General features: G+C 38.2%; 1 protein-coding gene across 1 annotated transcript in view; it reads right to left on the bottom strand.

The window, feature by feature from the left end:
• The window catches only part of LOC117288502 (guanine nucleotide-binding protein G(q) subunit alpha-like), a 46,530-nt gene extending 22,538 nt beyond the window's left edge, over positions 1-23,992 (bottom strand). Inside the window, exon 1 of the mRNA XM_033769384.1 lies at positions 23,623-23,992. Within this exon, the coding sequence (XP_033625275.1) occupies positions 23,623-23,740 (118 nt within the window). The 5' untranslated portion in view covers positions 23,741-23,992. The remainder of the gene's footprint in view (positions 1-23,622) is intronic.
• Positions 23,993-25,951: the final 1,959 nt, after the last annotated feature.

The raw sequence follows: 25,951 nt of genomic DNA, 5'->3' as shown, positions 1-25,951 counted from the left end.
TAAATAAAAAAATGTATTCTCACAGTTTGTCACACAAGCACACACCTTCAGAAAGCAAGAAACACTCATACATGTTTGCCTCTTCTTAACTTTTTCCTTCAACTGGGTTGATCTTAAACACATGGCAATTTCACTGAGACCAATCCATTTAAGGTCACTTACAAAATGTTCCGTACCAACTCTATCCAAAGCGCACAATAATGCTAGCATACGGGAAGTAACTCATGCCACATTTGAGCTTCAAAAAGGTTTTTAAACATGAATGGTCAACGATGCCTCTGATGCATATCAAAATACAAAACACGCTTGGCACATGTGGAAATGGCCACAGTGCCTATCAAATATCATCTCAGATTGTCTACGGCCCTATAGTCTATGCCTGGACTCCGCCAGTAGATTTGAAACTTTCAGTATGGGACTTCAAACCAGAGGACAGCGCCTGAGCCAGAGCCTAAACCTAAGCCGTGGTTTTTAAAATAGCCCATGTTTAATGTAATTTGAAATGAGGACAGACCAAATTTCTATTTAAAATCAACTGTATCATGTTTCCTGTGATCAGTTGTATGCCCCCTTTATAAAGTTCACGACTCCTTCCATAATGCAATAGCTGCTTAGCAAAAACTTACTTCTAAGCATATTAACATAACTGTGCTCTATGACGACACCGGTGTCAGACAACACCACATTTAACTGTTTACATTCTTGACATTATAAAGAGTTGTTAAACGTGAAATGCAATACCAACAGACCAATGGCTTGTGGAATAGAGTATAGCTTCTCCAACGAGAAGCAATTTGCAATCCAAGAGTTCAACCTTTTGCAGCCCTCTCAGAAAATCTGTGTGCTTTGAAACTCATTGGAATACATTTACCCCCGGGGGTCAAGCATCCTCTGACATACATTCATTCATTCGTTCATTTTTATGTAAAAACCAACTGGCAGCACGAAGCTGAATAATGTAGCATTACAAGATATGGGAACAAGTACAAGCTTATGCTTACAACTCTCTTATTCTTTGCACCTGTAGGGCCCTAACGAGTTACTGTTTTAGCCTCATACAAATGAGCATTTTTAATTCCTTGAGGATACATGCAGCTACTTGATATTTGTCCTACTTTTATGCAGAACTCTGTGAATTTAAGCCTGCTGTGATCCAACTTGAAGTAAAGGGTAAATTGAAATTTTCAGTTGTCAAATTACTGCACACATGAAAGCGTGGGTTTTTCCCCGAAAAATCAAGCTGGGGTTTGATGTTTCTTGTATCAGACTGGCAATTTCTCCAATCTTGAAGACAACAGAGCAGTAGGTAATTTCAAGGAATACATGTAGCTTTGTTTTTTCATTAACGGATGATTGTAGACTCCAATGTAGGGAAAAGCCTCTTTAATTTGGGGGTAGATTATAACAGTGAACATAATGTAGTCTATATAAATGTAGGTTTTAAAAAATACCCCCCCAAAAAACAAAAATCTTTTATAACATTTTGACTGAACTTATTTTGTGCACACTGAATGCTAATATAGAGTTAGCAAATGATGATTTTTTTGAGGCAACTGGATACATTTTGCATAGCATTTTGCTCTGCTATACAAGGGAAAAATCGTTCACTGGGATCCATGGTTCAACTGACGCATTGAACACATCACACAAGAAGCATAGAAAACCAGGCCTGCACTCATCATGTATACGTACAATAATATACAGGATATTCAATGCTTTTCATAATTACCAAACTCAACGTATGAAAGCCCATGGATAATAATGCATGACACATACACGTACTGTACATGTAGCTGAGACAAGGAACACATAATGTAATGTGTAACCCGCAACACAATGTATGTGTACAATACATGTAGCAGGTACATGTAGCAGATATACCTGTACAACTATAATGCAAATCAAAACAGATTACCAACATTTGCATCTTGCATTCAGTGAGATTCTGTACAACCTTTATGGAGATATTTTCAGAAATACATTCAACAAACATGCAATACTGAAAAAATATCCATAATCAGGGATATTTTCAAAAAAATTCCATCAGAACATTCAGTGTGATTCTGTATAACTATCACGGGGGAGATATTTTCAGAATTACATTCAACATAATACTGAAAACATTTCCATATAAATCATGGATATTTTCAAAAAATTTCCCATCTGAACGTGGAAAGATTGGCAGTTTATTTTCAGGAAACTTTGTGGAGAATCACTAATCAAGGAGAGTTAGCGGATCTTTCATAAATTAATGGGTGTACGTTGTATGCTGCATCCTCATTTAGAATTATCGCAAAATTTATGGGACCAATTTTAAAGAGATGGTTCATTTCATACGATAAATAATAATAATAAATTATGTTTATAAAGCGCCTCACATCCATCACTGGATATTAAGGTGCGGTACAAACTAAAAAACAGCACTAAACTTAAGGATCAAATCACCAAAGAAACATTAAAAGATGACATACAATATTCATTAAAAAAACTGTAATTTATGATTCATACAAAATTGTGCTTAGCAGAAACAGTACAACGCACATTGGTTTTGAGTTGTTCCCTGATTACATTGGCTAAGAAGTAGTATTTTCTGCATGCTCAATACAATTACTGTCCACGTGACACTGTACATGTAAGTTGTGTACGTAAAACCCGTGACCTTTGTAATTTACAAAGAGGAAATCAGCATGTCTAGGCCCAATTTTATAGAGCCGCTAAGCACAAAAAATTTGCTTAGCATAGGAAGTTTTGTGTCTCATGGAATCAGTACAGACTTGGTAATCGTACAAAAAAAATTAAAATAAAAAAATTACAAATAATCAGTTGAAATCTGAAAGCTTATTGATATGAAGAGCCCACCTGCACTAAACCTACCTCTGAAAAGCTGTCAGAATTGAGGAAATAGTTGTTCAAAGACCCCTTCTCCCTCCCTATGACTTATTTATGTTTAAATGCTCCACGTATATTCAAAATAGGCACATATGAACATGCAGAATGTCCCTTTTTGTTGTTTCCACTAAAACCAGGGTTCAACTTAATATTTGCTGACAATTTCACAGGTTGGTGGAACCATGTTATTATTTTAAAACTAGAAGGTGGAAATAAAGCCACTCTTCCAATTAAAAAGTCTAAATTGTAAAAAAAAAAAAAAAAAATTAAAATTATTCATAAGAGTTGAACAACCGTTCTTGCCATTAATTTTGAATAACTACAGAGATAATGTAGCTCTAACTACTGGCAGACACAGAAACAAAACGCCTCTCCACACGCTGATTACCATTGTAACAACAGGCAGGCATGGTTTACTCTGACCTGCATTCGCTGCTGCACACAGCCATCAATATGAGTGCATTATTTTAACAAAGGACTCCCCATCATTTGGTGGTGGGGGGGGGACACAGAAAGAGAGCACTGTGCGTTCAGTGGTGGTGGCAAAAATTGGTTGTCCTTGGCTGATGAAATTTGCGGAGGCCATGGCTGCTTTCCATGAAACAGCGGGGTGTGGCGATCCGATTCCTTCGGATAGTCATAATTAATATGTAGCCGGGGAGCTCTGGGAAAACAGAGGGAAACGGTTTGCTGGGTATTCCCTGTGCACGGAATACATGCACTTAATATCCATGTGTTCTGTAAACACACCACCAACATACACGTAGCACATGCAGAGATAACTCTGGTCATAATCAGAAAACATGGCGACCAACAAATATTACATCTCAAGCAATAACAGTTATACCTACACATGTAGATTTTTGCTGGATGAACATGCAGAATTTGTATAGAATATGATGAGAACATGCTTTAAGAAAATCCATTCCATTTTCTAAAAAAGCTTACAAGCTGAGATCTCATTTGCCTGGAAAGGGTTTTTCGGTGTAACTATTTCCAAGAATAGTTGTACATTGTTTCTTAAAGGTACTGGACACCTTTTGACAAAGACCAGTATTCTCACATGGTGTATCCCAACAACGCATAATTAGTCAGTTGCAGTGACAAGAGAATAATGACAGAAAAAAAACACCCTTGTTGCACACATTTGTGTTTGGCCTGAAATCTTTTACTATTTGAGTGAGAAACTACCCCTTTTTCAAAAACTATGTTCCTTCGGAGGGAGTTGATTCTATCAACAGCTCTCCATTGCTCGTTACAAAGGAAGTGTTTGAGTAATTACTACATGTAATAGTGTCCAGTGCCTCTGAGAAGCGACAAAATAAAGCTGAATGTTTATAAAAAATATATATTAAAAAAAAAAAAAAAAAAAAAACAGTGTAATGCAACTTGAACTTCTTGACACTTCCAAGCTGTGGACTCCATCCACAGTTAGATTCAACCAAAGCTAAGATAGGCATTACATGTACATGTACCTTCTGTATACATTCTGATATTCAAATAAATGGGAGAAATAAACACTCTTCTACCCGCTATTTTTAATATCAATGCTACGAAAATATTGCAGACAGGATATGAAATCAGATACCGACAGAAATGTTTTTTTAGAAAGTTTAAATACATAGTCTACAGCAGGTTTGATACTTAATGGAGGAAAGAAGGCGATATGCCTCCATGCCCTTTGGTGCCCTTGAAATGCTCCAGTAGAAATTTACAATTTCCTCATAGGGTGTCCTTTACCAAGGACAGGAGAAAATGCCTTGGCGCCCTTGCCCTTCCAAAACGAAGCATACAGGCCTACTACAGTGTAGTAAAATGAAGACCTTAAATACTTGAACAGACGTGCTGGGATTATTTTGTAATTGTAAACTGAGGAAACAGCATCTTAAACACAACAATTTAAGCTGTTTGTTTTTGCAGTTTTCTTTAGCAGTTTTCTTCGTTATAATTTTTTTTTATAAATCTGTGATCTGTAAAAAAAAAAAAAAAAATCAGGATCTGTGGACGGTGCCTTAAAGTCACCTGGAAATAGATTTTTTTTTCTTTCAAACATAAGAGTATATGCTTACGAACAATAAAACAATTTTTTACGTAATTGTTTGTCACGATTTATATGTTTAAAAAATATATAAAGTTGTTTGGGGGGCTGACTCCGCCTACCCCTTTTGTGACGTCAATCGAGGCAGACTTTGCCTGCAATGCGTATAGTAAACACACGTGCAAAGTACATGTACGTCCAAGTCGTGAGTTGGTACATTTCAAAAAGTGTTTTTCTGCATTCAGCAGCAATACACCTGGTCGGCATTGCCGGGAAAAAAACAAAAAAAAAAACATTTTTTGAAACGTACAAACTCACGACTTGGTCCGTACATGTACTTTGCAATAGGAGACTTTCCAACGCTAGGCGGCAGCAGACATACCGGGTAAATTTCCATTGTTTACGTAGTTCTGAACATGCGCATAATTCTGAGAACAATGGATTTACCCGGTAAGTCTGCTGCCCTCTATCGTCCCAGAAAGTCTCCCATTGTGTTGAGGCAAAGTCTGCCTCGATTGACGTCACGAACAGCGCCCTCTCGGGTCGGGGTCTACTCTTAAATTTGTAAATAACATAAGAACTGATTTTTCAAAACCTTAGTTAACTGTTTATTCACATTCCACTCATCAAAACACATATATTAGTGACAAAAGCTTTATTTTGAAAAAATACCACTTCCAGGTGACTTTAATCAAAACCTTTATGAAGCCTGACTCGTATTTGACATAAGTTGCGTACTTGGCCACACACCTAATGATTGTTTGTTTGTTTGTTTGTTTGTTTGTTTGTTTGTTTGTTTGTTTGTTTTTTTGTTTGTTTCAAGGGAACTTTGCTCTAGATTCATTTCCACAATTGTCCTTTTCAAATGAAAACAATAATAACTTTTATGTTTTGTAAGGAGCTTTTGTGCACCACTTATGGGCCTAATTTTACGGCAATCAAAGTATTTTTTTAAAGGAGATTTGGGGTCCAACCACTATTTGCCCATCTTTGGGATGAACTTTATAATCAGTGAGCTTTCAGATGAAACTGAAATATACAATGGGAGACTTTTCAGACAATGGCAGGTGTCCCAATCACTGGTCCGTTTCTTTCCTTCTTTCTTTTTCATCGCTGGAAAAGGAGTGCCCTCTATGGTCTCAAAAACTTCAATTATCAATCTTGTACAAGAAGTACATTCATTGTGTATGTGTAATAAAAATGATACATGTGCAACTCCGCTACAACAGTGCTACCACAAACTTCCCTTCAAAGTTTTCCAAAATGAAAGTTCCAAGTTTTACTGTATCCACTCGACTGTAAGTAAATGGAATGATGGTAAATATTATGGTTAGCCCTTTTGACTAATGGGTAAGACATACGGTCCTAATTAACCCCAAGTACAAACTTGAAAATGGCTGATCACACTTTTATACAGTGTTTTTCGGTTTTATGTGGCACTGTTTTGGAAAAAAAAAAAAAAAAAAAAGGAAAACAGCTGATCAGCTGAAAAGTTGCATGCCTGTACACTGTGTTATGGAAATCAACTTCACAGTGAATGACAATGTGTAACAGCTTCACATGTTAATTGATAATCCCGGGGTAAAACAAATGTTGCTATACAGAGAACTGAGGTACCAGCAACCTTCACAAACAATTACTGCAAAGTCCATAAGCACAAACCCTAGGCAAAAGGTCGCTTCACACTGTTTGTGATTGTTCATATGTTTTAATGCAGGTATTTACATGTACGTGTACATATATGCACTAACGGTAATGGTTTAAAGACACTGGACACTATTGGTAATTGTCAAAGACCAGTCTTCTCACTTGGTGTATCTCAACATAAGCATAAAATAACAAACAAACCAATCGGTCGTTGAAGTTGCAAGAGAATAATGAAAGAAAAAAACGCCCTTGCACATCAAGTTGTCTGGTTTCAGATGCTTGATTTTGAGACCTCAAATTAATTCTAAATATGATGTCTCAAAATCAAATTCACAGAAAATTACTTCTTTCTCGAAAACTATGTTACTTCAGAGGCAGCCGTTTCTCACAATGTTTTGTACTACCAACAGCTCCCCGTTACACGTTACCAAGTAAGGTTTTATGCTAATAATTATTTTAAATAATTACCAATGGTGTTCACTGCCTTTAAAAGTAGAGCTTGCTCTACACACACACACAAATGTGTAAAATTTTATTGAAATTTAGAAGAAGATTTGTCCCAGTATGGAAGGCGATACCTCTTGAAAAATCTGACACCAGTGTGAATAACTAAAACCAGCACCAATGCCAAGACCATGGAAAGCCACACCTTCAACACAGCACATCACATACCATGTGAATCTGCAAAAAAAAAAAAAATCTAAATTGGCTTAAACCGGACGGTTTATTACGACCATAACAACTTTGAAGTGCCCTCGATATGTTGCTACCAGCAAAATGGCTGACGGAAATAATGATGCGAACATTCCATTGTGTAGCGTGCACCGGCATGTACCTACCGTGCTACACTTCGTTTCAGGGACACCGGGTATCAGAGAACATGCCATGTTATTGTGTAACTCCTGATGCCATACCTTTGTCCGGTTGTTGTACAAAATTTGGTACGTAAGAATGGACAGGCTTAACTTTATACACTATCACGTGGGATTCTAGGAGTTAAGACATGATCTAAGAATGCAGGGGTTAGGCCCTATATGGTTTGGGATTCCGAACGAAGTAGCCTCAGATATTTTTTTCCTGCAGGTCTCAGAAAGCGCATCATTCCTGACTGCCCTAACTTCAGACCACCCAAAAAAAACAAGCAGGGACTAATAAACCTTGATGAGGACACCATCAAGTGCCTTGAAGTCACTAAACTACCAATTTAATTTAATTCAATGTTCATATAATTGGTCTAGGGATCAAAGAAGAAAGCACTTAGTAGGAAGAAAGTAGGGTTAAAAAAATAGTAATAATATTGTTTAAAACTGATTCAATTATGACATGACCTACATTAGCATACATTCAATTTTATCAAAAAAATGAACTGTACAAGAACATGTAGTCGTGTACATTTTTCAATGGAATACTTGGCCAGATCAATTATTGTTTCTTTAAGCCTAACGTACTGCGATACATTAACTAATCAAAAACCAATACAATACTATCCTTTTAAAAACTATCCAAAAGCCAGCCCCTTGGTAAAGTGTACTATCTTGTCTGGTTCATCCTCCCCCCCCCCCCCAGTAATCTAGAACATCCCCCACATCAGTGATGTATTCCCAGGCAGTATGCACAGACATGATTCAATTGAGTTCAGTCGAGTCAAGGTCACAACAGCAGATGTGCATAGTTTACCCAGGCAAGCAAGCTGGTATGCCATAGCCTGGCTCTGTGGCTAGCTGCCGACCGCCTGGCTCTGTGGTGGCTCTGCGGCCTGCCCCTGTCGCTAGCTACGGCCTGCTTGCTGCTGTGTGTGCATGGGGGAGTCATTTATATTTTAACATGAGGTGATGAACATTGCAAAGCAAGGGAGAGAGAGAGAGGGTGCATATAATTTTATATGAGCGCGTCCAGTAAGATACAGTGTACACAGTAGATACAATGTCGGCTACACACTATTTAACTCTTTCTCTTTCTCTTTCTATAATGTCTACATCCACAACCTATTCTGAACAGAATTAATTTTGAGCAACGCATGTAGTGTAAATTATAAGGAAGGGGTGGATGTTTTTATTAAATTATTTTTTTTTTTAAATGATGAAGGAAATTTATTAAAAGATGCCTTTGCCAAGAATAAATTTTCTCCGCGAAATTAAGAATTAACTCCCGAAAAAATTTCAGAGCAATATGTTTTTGTAATTGGTTATAAAATGGTCATCTATGTTGTTGGCAGAAGTAGAGAGGCAGAGATCATTTCAGTGGAAAAAAAATGATTGATTATAAAAAGGTTGAAAAAGTTTATTTATTTTCCAATTCTTATGGGTTTGCTGTGTACATATTAACTTCAGCCAGGAAGAAGTGTTGGCTCTAAAAAGAAACTTTATTTTTGATGATCTCAATGTTCAACTAGTTTTGTTAGGGTCATTTCTATCAAAGTATGACCATTGTACCTTTCATCAAGAACCAGTTTGCAAGTCTACCCAGGGAGACCGAGAACCTCATGATTTTCTACAACAATCAGGGAGATGTTCGGGAAAAAAAAAAACATATTAAAATAGGTAAAAAACAAATCCTAATCAGGAAGATTTTATATATTGTTCATCAGCACAAGGAGTGGAAAATTTCTGCAGAATCAGGTAGAGTTAGGTTAGCAGCTTTGCATATGTGTACATGTGCATTGTACATAGTAATGAGTCTCGCAAGGTATTTTCATCAACTCAGTCCAACATGTCTGAGATTTTGCGGTTTCGATACCTGGCTTGACAGACACTAGTGACAGTGTGTTCCAGATATTCTAAACATTACACTACAGTTACATGAATGTCTACATAAAGTAGACTCGGCCTAACATTGGAATTTCTGAAAGACCACAGAGATCAATGCCTTCAAGTTCCTACCACTGGTCTATCTTGGCCTTGGAACCACAAGAAAAAAAAATCCAATTGGACATTTGTATACTTTTGGAAATGCATTTTCACACAGGTACATGGTAAGCGATGTAAATAGACTAGCACATAATAAGTACCATGTTCAACCCCCGCACACACAAAAAATGAAATTTTTGATCTGCAGTATGCATCAACGATGCCAATTCACAGGGACAAGGAATAAAACCACAGATACTGTATACTGTATGCTGCGAACAAACATCTGATGGTACTGCGTGGGAAAAGAGTAATACTTATTTCTGCTGCACCTGAGTCCCCCCCCCCCTCTCCTTGCCTTTAATTTCTTCACGATATTTTGAGATATTGTGAACACAGTGCACATGTTCATACAGTGCACACATTTAGGCCCAATTTCATAGAGCTGCTTAAGCACGAAAAGTAGCTACACTAAGCATAACAAAATTGTGCTTGTAAACAAAATAAGGTTACCAGCTAAACTGCTTTGTCACAAGTAAAATTTGTGACTGGTACCCTGCTTATTTCTGCTTAGCAGAAAATTCTTAAGCAATATTTTCTGCTTTTAAAAGCAGCTCTATGCAACTTGGCCCTGTACATGTACACGTGAATGTACTACAGTTATGGTCTGTCATGAAAAATGTAGAGCCCTGTATGTTGTACACTGTTGAAGATGTACACGGATACAAAGGTGTCCATTTATAATGTACGTACATTGTAGGCAACATTTCATGTACATGTACTATGACACTCTATGCTATGACATGGTATAGTATGATGCTTAAAATGTGTGTATGTATTATAAACTCAAGGGAGTAGGCGCTCCAATGCCTGGTCATTACTAATGTTCACTGGGCCCCACCCAACCCCAGTTCTCAACCTACGCTATGCAATATGATTGTTCACATTGTATGGTCCTTAAAACCTTAAAATGTGCATGGCTTCAATTCAAGTGTGTACCATCTATGTATCAGGCCTGTATGATTCATTTTTAAAAGGGCACCGAGGCGTTTCCTCCTTGGTAAATGTAAAGGGCACCCTATGAGGAAATTGTACATTTTTCATGGTATTTCAAGGGCACCAAGGCAATGACCACGGGGGGCATGGAGGCAATCGCCTTCGTTGCCTCCGTGAAGTATCAGGCCTGTCCGTTCCCTTAAATAATTTTAATGTACACGGCTTTAAGTGTGGATACCATCTATGTATACCAGCTTAATGTTATAGGTTTAAGTTATAGGAATGAAGTGCTGGGTACCCTTTCATCACTGTTCAACTACATGGAGTGTGTATGTGCCTGAGAATGAAGAATCACCATCTATTTCAAATGATTCATTTAAAGCAAGCAAAGATAATGACTGATTACATAATAACCATTTTAATGGCACACAGGGCTTGCAGATGTTTTAAGTACATGTACATCATGGTATTTGCTTAGTTTTAATTTCACTACTGGGGAACACTCGCGCAGCCTTAGAACCTTGAGCTCAAAAGAAAGGACGTTATTGGGTCTTCAAAATAACGTGTATGTATTGTTACGCATATGGGCGCACTAGCACATGTGAATTGCTACCATTAAACTAAACTATAAAAAAAAACTTGTTAAGGATTATGAAAGGGCATACAAATGTGCAGGCCTATACCAACAGTTGATTCCACTAAATTGTTTCAGGTGGAAACACTCTAACTGAAGATATTAGCGCAGACCTTCAAGACTCCTTTAAAATCACCTAGAGTAATTTGTTGAATTTAAGAGATTGTGGCAGCAGGAATCATCTGTGTAATTATCGGACATGATGCTTCAGGGAGAAAATTGCCTCCATGCCCCTGGTCATTGCTCTGGTGCCCTCACAAGTTTTCCTGTACAAGATCGTATTGACCCCCCTGCACACGCGCCACATGCGGCGACTGATGCCACGCTCACCATGTTGGTGGGCAGTTAGGTTTACGTGTATTAACGCCACGTCGCCTAAAATGTGCACTTCACTACATAACGCACAGCGTAGAATTATATACAAAAACGCACAGTAAAATTGAACCAGTATGGCGCATTCAAGATTTTTCTGATGATGACGTCAGGTGAAATGGGTCAATTCCTGAACATACACAAGTGTTTGAAGACATCTTTATGTGATTTTATTGATACTTAGGCGGTTAGGCCTATACTGTACAATGTGTGTACATGTACATTCTTCATGTTCTTTGCACAACTTTGACAGGCATGTTTTGTTCTTGATTGAAAAGGCACACCAATAGGAGACTTTCCAACGCTAGGTGGCAGCAGACATACCGGGTAAATTTCCATTGTTTACGTAGTTCTGAACATGCGCATAATTCTGAGAACAATGGATTTACCCGGTAAGTCTGCTGCCCTCTATCGTCCCAGAAAGTCTCCCATTTCTCTTCTGGTAAGGGGCACTTCTATGATGAAATAGTGTGGGAACTTATTGCAAAGGGCACCACTAAGCCTACCTCTGTTACTCATCACTGCACACCACAGTTTACAATAGAAACAGCATGGATGGAAAATTTCCAAATTAATGACTCAGGATCACCATGGACAAACACAATAGCACTCAAGAGTGCTGAGAATCCGTAGCAATGGATTTACAGATGTTTGTGTGAAGCTACTAGCCAAGCACAATCAACCCAGCCTTTAAAGCTGTTTTTAATGTCACGGTCAGCGTGCATGCGCAGGTTGCAATTGGGTGAGAGTTGAGTTTCAATGCCCGTCTGCAAGCAGACTATCATCTGTGACCCAGCCCCTTTAAAGCACAAAGTGAAGTACAGAGATCGAAACAACAACGTAGTACAGTTATCGAAAAAACAACATGAAGGCCTATGTACCATCCAATCATCTGAAACAGTGTTCTAGCAGGGCTCTATGAAATAAATCTAATAGGCCTCTTATTACAAGAAATCATACAAGAATGCACCCTGTTTCTTCGCAGAAAGAGCACACTTTGCATCAAGGGCATGATGCACTCCAGACTACATTTCGGACCTCCAGAGTCACTGCACACACAAAAACGCACATTCCAAATGTGTTCTCGAAGGCCTCCCACTCTCGTTGCAAATGATCTCTTGATTACAGGTGACCTAGAAACAAGCGACCCCCACACTCAGCCAAGACACAGGCACAGCAGACAGTTGATGTTTGTTAACATGTTAGTCCAATGTTATCCTTGCAATGTTTACATTTTGGATGCATGTATAGTATGGTTGTGTGGTTATTAACATAGTACATGTACGTGTACATTTACAGCATTTTGTGTAAATCATTTCTACCTCCAGCCGCCGAATTCATAAAACTCTTCCTAACTTAAGACAAATCTTAGGGCTTAGGACGAGTCCCAACCCTGCACTGTAGCATGCAGACATTAAGATTAATCCTAAGTTAGGACAAGGACTAGTTACTCGCCCTAACTCGAGATAAGACGAGACCCAACTTTTTGTGAAATCGACCCCAGGATCAGATGTTATACTGCATGTTACAAAATGTAGATTTTGGTTTCTGTGAGTGTCTTCTACAGGTTTACATTGTACATGTAGGAAAAACACACAAATAATAGTGTACATGTGAAGACAATGAACAGTCTGACCAAATTATGACAGCTACACGTGCATGTAATAATAAATGGACTTCAGTTAGCTTGATCCTCCTACAGCAGCCACGCCCTGACTACAGTCAATGTTGCTATGCCATTACAGTCAATGTTGCTATGCCCATACAAATAATTACAGTCAATGTTGCTACATGTATGTATGTAAGCATAAAATGGAGCTATTTTTAAAGGAATACAGATCTACATTCTCATATTTGCAATGTAAAAGTACGGTAAATGTATTAAGAGTTCTACGCATACATGTCGTTGTAAAATGGACATGTACATATGTACAATAGATGTTGGCCTACAATTTAATGCATGAAATGTACATCAGCCATTCCAGTGTTTAAATTTGTACAAGTTACATATGATTTGTATTTTCTTTTGTAGAGTGCATTTAGCTCAGAGAGCGTACACTATACTGTACTGTACATTAATATTCAAATAATATTTGGGTGCATCTCCCAGCAATATTCGAAATGTACATGTATACACGGTACATAATTCAAGTTTGTTTTATTGAGCCAATTTGTACAGCACTGAAGGGAAAGCTAAGTGTCATTTCAGAATTTCCATTCAAAAAGTAGAGTCCCAGGGAACGATTTCAATTTCCATCCAGCATTTTTGCGTAGCAAAACTATTGTGACAGAACAAATTTTGTGCACACTGAATGCCAATATTGAGTAGCAAATGATTATTTTTGAATAGCAACTGATACATTTTGCTATAGGGAAATCTTTCACTGAGACCACAAGTGATGATCACTGCATAGTGGGCTTGTCAAACCATGCATAAGTAAGAATAATTGTGAGTTCCATTGTGATGGATGGTCATTCAAGGTCAAAGTCTGAGTGGAAAGGATCCCTGTTCAAATTAATGAGTGGATTTCCACTGCACCATCTTGAATTCTGCAAACAGTGTAGTTGCAGGAACTTCACTGCTGATGCATACATGTAGCATAGCCATTTGTACACTAGCATGATACTTGTAAGGGCAAGGTAGTTTTTCCAAAAGTTATTAATTAGGGAAACTCAATTTCTACTGAAACATTACAAAGGTAAATTGCCTCCAGTGCATGCTTGATGCATCCCTACACTTATTGTTTGGGGTTTTTCTTTACACATTTATGTGTACATGCATGACATGTACATGAACAAAATATGTACAGTATACAATTGTTGCACGCTGTGACGGGTCCATGGCGTTTTGTACACCCGAGGGGGAAAATGGCACCCGAGGCGAAGCCGAGGGTGCCATTTTCCCTCGATGGTGTACAAAGCCCATGGACCCCGTCACAGCGTGCAGAAATTTTTTTGTTATACCTTTGTATAATTGTTATTCCTCTTCTTGAAGTTTTGTTGTCATCTTCAAACATTATTACGACGGACTATTCATTGTTAAATAAGCAGACGAACAAGAAACAATTCCCTCGAACCCGCGGTTGACCAACGCTGAGAACGATCAAGGTGATGTTCACCGGTGTACATCATATTTCATGTTCCCTGGCCCGTCGAGCCATGTAAAATGCGTTTTTGTTGCATGTAACATGATTAGTTCTCGACCAATCAAACTTCACAGTTTGTTACCGAGGTATAACAAAGCCATTTGTACGCTAGCCTGATAGATACTTGTAAGGGCAAGGTATTTTTTCCTAAAGTTATTAATTAGGGAAATTCAATTTCTACTGAAACATTATGAAGAGCACCACTACACATGAAGGTAAATTGCATCCTTGATACATACCTATTCTACAGACTTACCGTAATTTTCGGATTATAAACCGCGGTTTATATGTTGATTTTGACATTTTTTTGAACTCCTGCGGTTTATTCTCCGGGCGGCTTGTAAGCCGACGTATAAATATTTAAGAGAAAAAACGGCATTTTTTAAAAGAAAGATCGTTTGTAAAATATTCTAATTAATGTTTTTTTTTCTTAAACGAGAACAAAAACCTGCCTGTGTGATGACAAAATCCTGTTGAAATCCCACCACAATTGTATTCCATGTTTCCTTTGTAAAACGTTTATCAACCGCCCTCAGCTCCCCCTCTCAGCGCAACTCGGGTTAGACTAGACTGGTGCCCGTCTGTTTATCCTAGCAATCTCTACATGCAGACGTCAGACATTCAAGCTATACTCGTGTCTCAGCGAAATAGACTCGTCCCCTGTCTATTTATCCCACGATCTTTATATAATGACGTCAGACATCCAGGCTACACTCGTGTCAGCCAGCGGTTTCTTCAGCTCAACCACGCACAACGCAACAGCAGAATGGTGAATGGACGTACGCAAAGAACTATGCCGCTTCGGGGGATCAAACAAAACGTGTTCAACCTACCCTGATTGTTACTTGTTGAGTCCAGTAACATTGGGAATTTTATTTCCAGGCGGCGCAAATGCGAGGGCGTAGCGCAACCCGTCGGCGAACATCGCTCAATACGGTGCCACCAACATCTGTTGTGCAATCTCGAGATTACATGTGCTTAATGTGCACGCTGCAGGATACATTACTCCACACACACGCTACGTCCGTCCGCCCGTCCGTCGTTGCAATATCTGTTGTGGATCCTCGTTGTGGGACTACAATAATACAAGGGAGGGAGAAACACCGGCCAACCACTTTTCTTTAATTCCCTTATTGAAAGACCCATTTCAACATTATTTCCCGTCTACTCCGATGTTTAATAAAAGTGAATCCCCTGTCCTTGTGATTACGCAAACAATAAGGTAGCGCATTTTGTTTCATTACCACCGCTATACAATAAAAGTGAGGGAAAACTTTAGCCGTCCCCATTATTATTTCTTTTATATTTTATAAAGGAATTGTGCATGTTTAAAAAATGTTCCTATATACATTGTAAACAGAAACAACACTCATAGACAATACTCTCGTTTGTGTTGTGGTAGCCCTGAAAAGGACTGTTTGGTTTTGGTTTTGTCTATTTTCTATTTAAACAAAACGGAAGGCAAAGGATTCCTTGGATATAAATCTTCGCACTGTTTCTTTATCACTCACTGCTTCTGCAGACGAATCCTATGTTAAAAAGATGGTCCACGCACTGTCTGAAGTTAGTTTTTATTGCAACACGAACTCACTTACCTACAAATAAAGTAGGATTTAACTTTGTCAATTTTTAAAATTGTTATTGGATTTTTTCAGTATCACAATAATAAACGTATTTTCAGTTGTAACTTCATCAATAATTATCCAACACAAACAATTATGTGGTCCCGCAAAAATAATGCTATCCTATAATAGATCATTTCAATTACGATCAATAGTGTAAACTTAAATACATTTCAACTTTAATTACTACGCAACTCCCACATTGCGGCAACTATACAAGACTGACTGGAGTGACTGATGTGCCGCCCGCCTGTCACTGCACATCGCCACAAAGAGGACGCAAACAAGCACGGCCCCTATGTGTTCACGCATGCGGTGATTGGCCGTTTGATGATTGGCCGTTGTTGATTGGCCGGCGATAGTTCCATTCATGAAATCTTGGCTAGACTTCGGACAGATCGAGTAGAGCGGCTGCCCATTGTACAACGGGGAGCTTGAACGTTTGACCCACGCTTTGAGGCTCGGGGCCCAGTCTAATCAAACGTGAACAACTTTTGTCAACAGAGGGCGATGCGATGCAGGGCAAAGTTCAACTGTTTCTCGGCGTGCGTTGTCGGCCGATCTTTGATTCACGGAGAGTTTGTTGCCAAAGAAGTTTTCAAATTCTTAAAAAGGGTTGTTGATGGAAAAAAAATATAACTCAGGACTGATAGTGTGAGATAAAAAAATCACCCGTAACGCGGCAGGTTTGCGTACTTTACTTCCGTGTTTTGAGGTTAGTTTTTTCATGGTTTTTTTTTATTTTGATTGCGGTTTATACGCCGCGCGGCATATACGCCAACACCTAAATATTTGTTTGTATATTTTGAGGAAGTGCGGTTTATACGCCGCGCGGTTTATAATCCGAAAATTACGGTAATGTTATGGGGCTTTCTGTGCACATTTATGGGTACCATGTACAGAGTACAATGTCCATTGTGCCTTGCAAATTGAGGTTTAAGTTACAAGGAATGTTAAAATAGCCCAATTACCAGGGCGCTAAATGTATAGCGCATTGATTTGATTATTATCATTATTTGATACATCACCTACAGTAGACCCTAAATATTGTTATGGATCTACAGTCAAACTGAAAAAGGGGCTCCCTGCATGATTACTGTACATTGTGAACCATACCATGGTACACACTGGAAGGCTGTTCGTACAGGTGTATCCAAATATCCATAAATCAGTGATGACTTAAGGAATGCTTACGTGTAATTATCTCACCAATACAAATCAAGCTACAGGTACACATAAACACACATGCATGTACTGTATGTACAGAATGCTGCCACAACATCTGTATACACCATGAACATGTACATGTACATTGCATGTATGTGTGCTGTCACAGGTTATCTGGTACAACTTCGTGTAGGCCTAAGCTACACATTTAGGCCTAAACCAAGGACTTTATAAAAAAAAAACTCTGGTAAATTGATACAGCGAGGACAGTCCTCGGAAACCAATTTATTTTATGTTTATTTCATATATTATGGTGGACACTATAGGAGTGCACTGTTTGGTTTGGGTGTATAGACAGATTTACCCAAGCCTAATAATAGTGTTCTAGTATGGGTCCATTAATATCTCAAAGAGGCATACATGGAGACATCGCTAATATAAAAAAAAACTATTTAGAACGAAGGGAACCCATGGATTTATGACATACATTGTACAAACAAGAGGACAAATTCTGTGTTGTTTTTCAACAATGTCCACCCTTGACCTGCTTTAGAGTGATGACACTTGTAAACAATCACATGCTCCTCATTAGGGGAAGTGCACTGGTTCTTCACTAGTAGTATTTACATATACAATGTACACATCAATCTTTTGAACCACAAGCAAGGCAAATATATTATAAAACTATTCAAACAAACTGTTCACTGAAAATGTGACCAGATAGCAGTGTGAGACTTTCTTTAAAGGCCACGTTTGTTTTGCCCCAAAATGTTATGAATTGGGGTGCCTTTTTTAAGTTGTCCATGTATGTTTAAGTGTACAATGTATGGGCCATGTGTCATGTGGCGTGCCACCTGGATCTACAAAGAAAGAGCACAATATGGCCACTGCTCCCCAAAAGTGAAAGTAAACTTGGCACATGTAGGTGCGATACACTGGCTTGCCATAGCAGCTTGTTCCAGCCTTTTGTTGCGTGTCAAAGAACACAGTCAGTGCACGAATCCAAACAAAGGTTTAGACTCTGCCAATAAATTCTTTCGTGTTTTTTTTCTCCTTTTTTTCTAAACGACTCCATCCTCCTGCAACAACAAAGAATGCAACAACCCAAAGCCAAACATGACATTTTAAAAATCATTTTTTTAAATGGTCAAAGTCAAGGTGCAATGTACACAGAAATCCCAGTGCAGTCAAGTCAGTTCAATATTTTGACCACCAAAATATATTTTGTTTAATGAAATAAGAAGACAAATTCAACATTTTAGTCGAATGGATGCACACTATAGGTCGGTGTAAAATTAATACATGTGAAATTCATACATTTGTGAAATTGATTTCACATTATGAAATTGACGGTCAGATGTTGAATCTGAGTAGATGAAAGCTATGGGCATTGGGCAATGACAAGTTTATCACGACACATCTTGAAAACTAGTCCCACAATTTTTTGAAGGACAAAACCGGAAATGAATGTAGAGAACATGTTTTTGCCATTAAACAACATACATGTAATTCGCACAAAATCAACTCTTCGCTGATATTTTTTTTCCCCCAGTGTCACATGTTCATATTTTCCACTGAAAAATTAACTTGCTATTTGCCCTTGTGTTTTCCCAAGGCCAATGAAAAAAAATACAGGATATAAGACATTTTAAATTCATCAACATGAAATATGTTCAATTAACTGCCAAATGCTGAATGACACATCCATGTACATTGCTTAACTATGTCTGTAAATCATTAAAAAGTAATACATGTGTTGAACAAATTATTTGTAATTTAGCAGCAACCATAATGTGTTTAATAGCATAGCTACTACACTGCGGCAATCTTTCTTTTACGGTACATACAATACTGAAAATACATGTACCATGTAAATTGTACACAACCCATCCCAATACATCATTTACATAGTACTACGTTGTAGTACACACCATCCATTGGACGTTAACAATTCCAACTGGTATGTTAAACTGAGTACTGTGATGCACATGGAACCAAAACGCCATGCCCATTGCAAGCTCATCCCCCACATTCAAGGAATGATTTTAAAGCAATGTACTATACATGAACAACTGTAAAATGTGCCAGCATACATGTACATAATGTACACCATGTACGCAAGATGTACATGCTGGGGCATATTTTATAAAGACTGTTGCATTACGCATGCCCCACTGTGCATTTAGCAATCGCATTTACCAAATCAACCGATATGGACATGCTTGTGTTGTGTGTAGAATTGGCATGAATGCTACACCAGGCATGTTTGGAGGATCATCTGTCACCATTGCTAGAAAGTTTATGTGGTAAATTCAAACCTATGTATGATATCACAATGGGGATAGTGAAACATTCTCCTACCAAAATATTAATTAATAAATAATCCCCCTGTATCCAATGAAGCGCATCCTTCACAGAAAATTTGTCATAGAAAATTTGTCATATCGACAAATTTGTCTTAAAAATATTTCCCAAATTTGTTTGTCATTGGACATTGACCACTATTAGACCATAGCAGGTCCTTGCTCCACATGTATGATTAGACAAAGAATTTACAATCAGATTCTCCAATAATATTCCTCAGGCAGTTTTCAGTCAGCAACAGAACAATTTGCATTTGGTCTGTATGTATTACACCATACCACTAACAAATTAGTTATTGCATGTTATTGCATGTGACATGCATGGTACCATTGGATTATTATGCATTTAATACCATTCTTACATGTATTGTACAATGTACGTCCACACAGAGCTCAACGGATATGCACAGACACATGATGCATAATGCACTACACACTGACCACACTGCTCATGTTCATGTACAGTGAACATGTTCATGTACTTGTACATGAACATGCAGGCAAAATGAAATACGAGTGCCTTGACATTATTTCTTTGTGCAGTGCATGCAGAGTCATGTGATGGGTCTAGAGTCTTGTGAATGGCCAACTCACAGTCTCACACTACAACAAACCTTATATAAATTAGGTGCAAGGTTTGCTGTAGCACCATAATGTGTAAATCTCTTTTGAGTAGTGTTGGTTTTAAAAAGAATTATAGATTGGCTAATGTACCATGAGAATTGTGAAGTTACAAATAATTAGCTTTATTGTAAATCAAGTTATTCAAGTGTGAATAGAGTAAAATGTTAATTTGGGGTTGTCCCCAATTTATAGTATAAGTGTACTTGATGAACGGTGCCAGAATAGTAGAACGGCGATGTTTGACATAATATTTTCATGTTTCTTATTAAGCGTTTTCGCATGCAATAAAAATATTTAAGGTACTCCACTACAACCCTCCTCTGGAGGATTGTTGTCTCCATTTGTAGCCTAATTATTACATTTTCCTCTTATTTAAACAAACGAAACATACATTTCAAACAGGTCTGTATCATAATTAATCACAGTATGCAAAATGCTGTACATGTACATGTATTTGGTTGTGGCCTGTACACAAATATATAATCATGGAGGTAGAATTGCGTTGTTATTGAGTAGCAAATGATGATTTTTTTAGTAGCAACTGACACATTTTGAGTTCGCATTTTACTCTGTTATACATGGGAAACTGTGTGGTACACCTTAAATCGCTTCCAGTGAAGTAGAACATTGATCAGAAAATTCACTTCTTTACTATATGATAATTTTTAATCTTTCACCTGGTGAGAAGTATTCAAAACATCAACATGAATACAGTGAATGATTTGCATAATTTCCCTTATATAGCAGAGCAAAATGATGCAAAATATGTCAGTTGCTATTCAAAACTCATCATTTGCTACTCAATATAATAACCATTCAGTGTGCACAAATTTCTTTCAGTCAAAATATTTTGCTATGCAAAAATGCTGGATGAAAAACGGAGCTTCTTACTACAGATTGAAGTTTGCAATCATGAAAAATTCTGTACACTGACCTTGCTTTATTTAAATGTAAAACTGCCAAAAGAGTTTACAGTTTTGCGGCACATTTTAACTAAATTTTCCTATGGCATACCCGCATGTATGTACCATTAAACATTCTTACAGACTGTATACTGACCCATTTTATAATGAGCAGCAAAATAACATGCACCTATCCTGTACGCCATTTCGGGAATCAAAATGTAAGCAAAGGAAGCAACTCCCAATTGGTGGAAATTATAGACGCGCAGTGCGTGGCAGGAATATTTTTTTTCTGAAAAAAATTTAAGGTTGTAAATTCAGGGTGATACATGTAGTTATGAATTAGTTTCAAATGCATGCTTCAAGACTCTCAAAAGACACAGTGCTCCAGATTTCTGACTGAATGTACAAGACGTACGGGCGACCGGCGAAAGCATGACAGACTCGATCAAAATTTGCTTTACAGAATGGACTGTTCTCACATGAATGGCACATTCATGTTGGTACATAGACATGTACATTTAAACATAGAGCAAGGGTCCTTGCTCTATGTTGCTCCATGATTGTAATTACATTGGCAGCTCATACTAACGAGTAGTGAACCATCATACAATGCATGCATGGCTCAGTTTGTAACTGGGTTATACCATACTGAAATGGTCAATCAAAAGCAACTTGATGTACACATGACATCATGTACACACAAGATTACCAAAATAAAATTTAAAAAATAAAAATCAAGATTTTCAGTACACCTATTGAACCCTTGCACGCACGTCACACGCGGCGACTGTGCCACGCTCACCATTTTTGTGGGCAATAGGTTTACGTGTTAACGCCGCGTCGCCTTAAATGCGCACTTCACTGAATACTGCACAATGGCATTGCCCACCAGTATGGCGCATCCAAGATTTTTCTGATGTCAGGTAAAATGGGCCAATAAGGGATTTTCCTTCATGATACAAGTTAGTTCGATAATCGAAACCCGCGATCCAACCGACAATCGCTGATCAGAGGATTGTATTGAATGTTATGCTTAATTGCAATTAAGACCCAGATTTACGAGTAATCAAACATTTCGGTTCTATCACAGCGTAGATGAGGAGTCCGATCCTAGTTCACGAACTAGCAACACGACACCAGACAAACTCATTGGGTTGATGAAAAACAGAATTTGCAAAATTTGTATACATGGTTTGTCACAGCTTTCTTATGTCTAAGGCGTGGACAAGATTTAATAAATTAGTAAAAACATTCCTTAGATGTGTAACTATTTCAGACTCCACAAAGCCAGTGACTTTATCAGGTTTTCCCAAATTATGAGAAAAACCCAAAACTGACACGCCCACTGCCTAGAGTTGTGCAAGAACTTTAAAATAATAAAATGAAATGGTGTGAAAAATTTTTGATATCAGTAGAAATATTTTAACAAGGCAGATGTTATGCAGAGGGTCTTCATTTATGGGAGGGGGTAAAATATTACGTTCAATAAATAAACCTACACTAATTATCACTACTTTACACTACAACGCAAACTTCACAAAATGGATGCATATACACCAAACAATGTTAATAATACTCAACTCTTTGCTTTTGTTTATTCTCATCAGTCACAAACTTAAATTAAAAACTATCACATGTACAATACAGAGTCATTTGCCCTAAATGCAGGTAATAATAATTCAGTAAGATATATATTTAGCTAACTAATGAGATCAACAAAATGCTGATTCAAGTTTTTCCTATTCAACGATTTTTTGTATATTTTTATTTTAAAAGAGAAATTATAAATTGCTCATGTCATATTGGCCAATGAATGAAAATAAGTGAGAATGACAGAAAATGGGACATTCGGGATTAAATATAATGAACTAGATTTGCTGTTATTTTCGGTCAATGCTCTATATCTCTCATGCTAGGTCTCAAATATTTCAGATGGGATATGGGCGTTGGAAAATTCAATGGATTTCACTGGATTTTTTTCCTGTCCTCCATTTTGTTTGGAGTGATGATGATGTCATGTATTTCCAACTCAGATGGTTCTCTCTACACGGATATTGTATTCCACTGGCTCCAACGAAACCGTCTCAGCTCCACACACGGGGACTTCCGGAAGATTTTGTGGTGTTTTTTATAAACAGAACTGGTCTTCTTTGCACACATAAATCCCGTTGTTTCTCCGTCACTTCGCCATCTATGCGAATGGCTGACCAAGGCACGACATGTCAACATTAGCATAACAAGCCCATAAGCTTTCACGCTCGTACACAGACAAAACACAGGATCGCCTATTCCCCGCTTCAAACTTGGGGCTATTTCCCATTCAAACCAGGCTCGCACAACTCTCATATTTTTTCCAATTTTTCTCCAACTTACCAAGAAGAAGTAGCTTGAGCTCTCGACGCGCATCGCGTTTGTCTTTACGTAGCTGCTTCTCAATTTCTTGGTTGATTCTCTTTGCTTCTTTAGCTTCCTCGCTCAGACAACAACCCATGTTGGATGAGAGGCCAGCCAGCAGGGCAGCAAATTTCTCTCTTGGAGGATGACGACCAGCGCAGAAAAACGCCGATTTTACACTCCTAGCACCCGCAACTGGAGGCTTTTTATCAAGCCGTTACGTTCCCCAGAAACTATAGCAAATCGGGGTTCCCGAATTGGCCCCGTTTGTCCGATGTTGCGCCCTGAATAAACTGGTAATTCCTGTTCAAATCCGCTGACAGGAGAGCCGAAAGGGGACCTACAACGCTGGGTGTGGTGATGGGAAACGACCTGACGCACGACCCCTCCGGAAAATATAACAATTTCACAAATAATTAATTTTAAACCCCTTTTGAGCAGATTAAACATACATTTTACACAAATAATACATTAAAACTTATTTTCCATCAAAAATATTGCCAATTTGCGTTAAATTGAAGCATAAATAGTATTTATATGCGATATAAATCGGGGTGATCAGTTGTTGGAACAGCCAAAATAGGATTGGAGTATCATTATGGGATGGCACGTTTCCTTAAAATGTAGCGCTAGCAGAGCCATATTTTTGTACGTGCTTTATGCGCGGTAGCTCCATTCACAATCTAGGTACACTGGGTTCATAAAGGCCCCCATTTGACTGAAGTTCACCCGTGTGAAAAAGGGCTTCCCCGGAATTGTGACCCTGTACTATTTTTGGTGGTGTGGAGATAAGTTCGGAAGTATTCAATTTTTGTATAGCGTGTCAACTAATTTCCCGGGCTTTAACTTGAATCGTCCGGGGAAAAGAAAATTGCAACCGCGTGTCCCACCCAAACTGAAAAGTTCCAATAGATGAATTCCTAACTAATACGAATACTAAAGTTTGTGTAGGATTTTTTTTAGGTGAAAATAATTATGTTTTACTTTTTCTTAGAGCTAAAATAGCACTGACTGGTTATGTTTGTTATAAATGTACTAGTCATTCATTCAAATTCAATCTATGCCAGTTTCTTTGGGGAACTGAGACATAAGTTGTAATTTGGCCAGTAATAATCGAACCCTTCACTTTCCATGAGTGGGTGCTCCAACTTTTGTTGCAATGTTGGTATTACAAGAGTGTTGTTGTGTGAATGTGGTGGTTTTTGTTGTTGACGATGTTGAAGTTGCTGTTGTTATTGTTGTGGTTGTTTTGGAAGTGTTGTTGTATATGTTGTTGGTTGTTGTTTTTGTTTTTGTTGATGTTGCTGTTGCTGTTGCTGTTGCTGTTGATGTTGCTGTTGCCCCTGTTGCTGTTGATATTGCTGTTGCTGTTGATGTTGCTGTTGCTGTTGCTGTTGCTGTTGATGTTTCTGTGGCTGTTGATGTTGCTGTGGCGGTGGCTGTTGCTGCTGCTGTTGCTGTTGCTGTTGCTGTTGCTGTGGCTGTGGCTGTGGCTGTGGCTGTGGCTGTGGCTGTGGCTGTGGCTGTGGCTGTGGCTGTGGCTGTGGCTGTTGCTGTTGCTGTTGCATAGTATACAAAAGTGCAAACCAATAATTATCGATACAGTGCTCAGCCCCTTTGTTTGCCTTGAGGTTTTACCAGAAAGCACTGCCTTATTATCCGTGAATGGGAAGAGTGAATGGGAAATGTTTTGAATTGTTCGTTTATTTTAACGAATTTATTAAAAAATTGCATTTCAACTTTCTGTACTGAAAAGAGCGGATCAAGGTTTTTCGATAAAAATTTCGAAAGAGTGCGAGCGGCGCAAGATCTGCAAGTGGGAATTGAAGTCTTCTCGGGTGTTTTGAGGGACAACTCTGGGTTATTATTTTAGACGAAAAAAAATAATTAAAACGATTTGTGGGTGTGGGGTTGGAAGGGATGTTTTTTTTTCTTTTTCTTGTTTTTCTTCTTTTCTAGTTCTCTTTCTCTTTTTTTGAGACACCCTGTATAACGCCTTCGGCGAAAACGGGCGTGTCCGTGTTTTTTAGTCTGCTCAATTCATTATCACATGCCTTTACTTTACATGGAAAGTGTACATCCTTGCATGTTACTTTGAGACAATTTTGATCACTTCTTTCCTTTGTTTTTGTTTTTGTTTTCTCTCTTTTAAATAACAAAAAAAAGAGCCACATTCTAGGCAATTTAAGTTTAAAAAAATGTACACATAATGAGAAGTACCGTAGTGGGGGAGGGGTTGGTTCAGGCCATTTCATATTACGAGGCAATTTTAGTGGCAACCAGTTCAAGGCAATATCTAAGGTATTGG

Source organism: Asterias rubens, chromosome 3 (assembly GCF_902459465.1).
Source record: "Asterias rubens chromosome 3, eAstRub1.3, whole genome shotgun sequence".
NCBI classification, from domain to species: domain Eukaryota; kingdom Metazoa; phylum Echinodermata; class Asteroidea; order Forcipulatida; family Asteriidae; genus Asterias; species Asterias rubens.
Note: the sequence above shows the minus strand (reverse complement) of the source record. Positions and strands in the feature narration are given on the sequence as shown.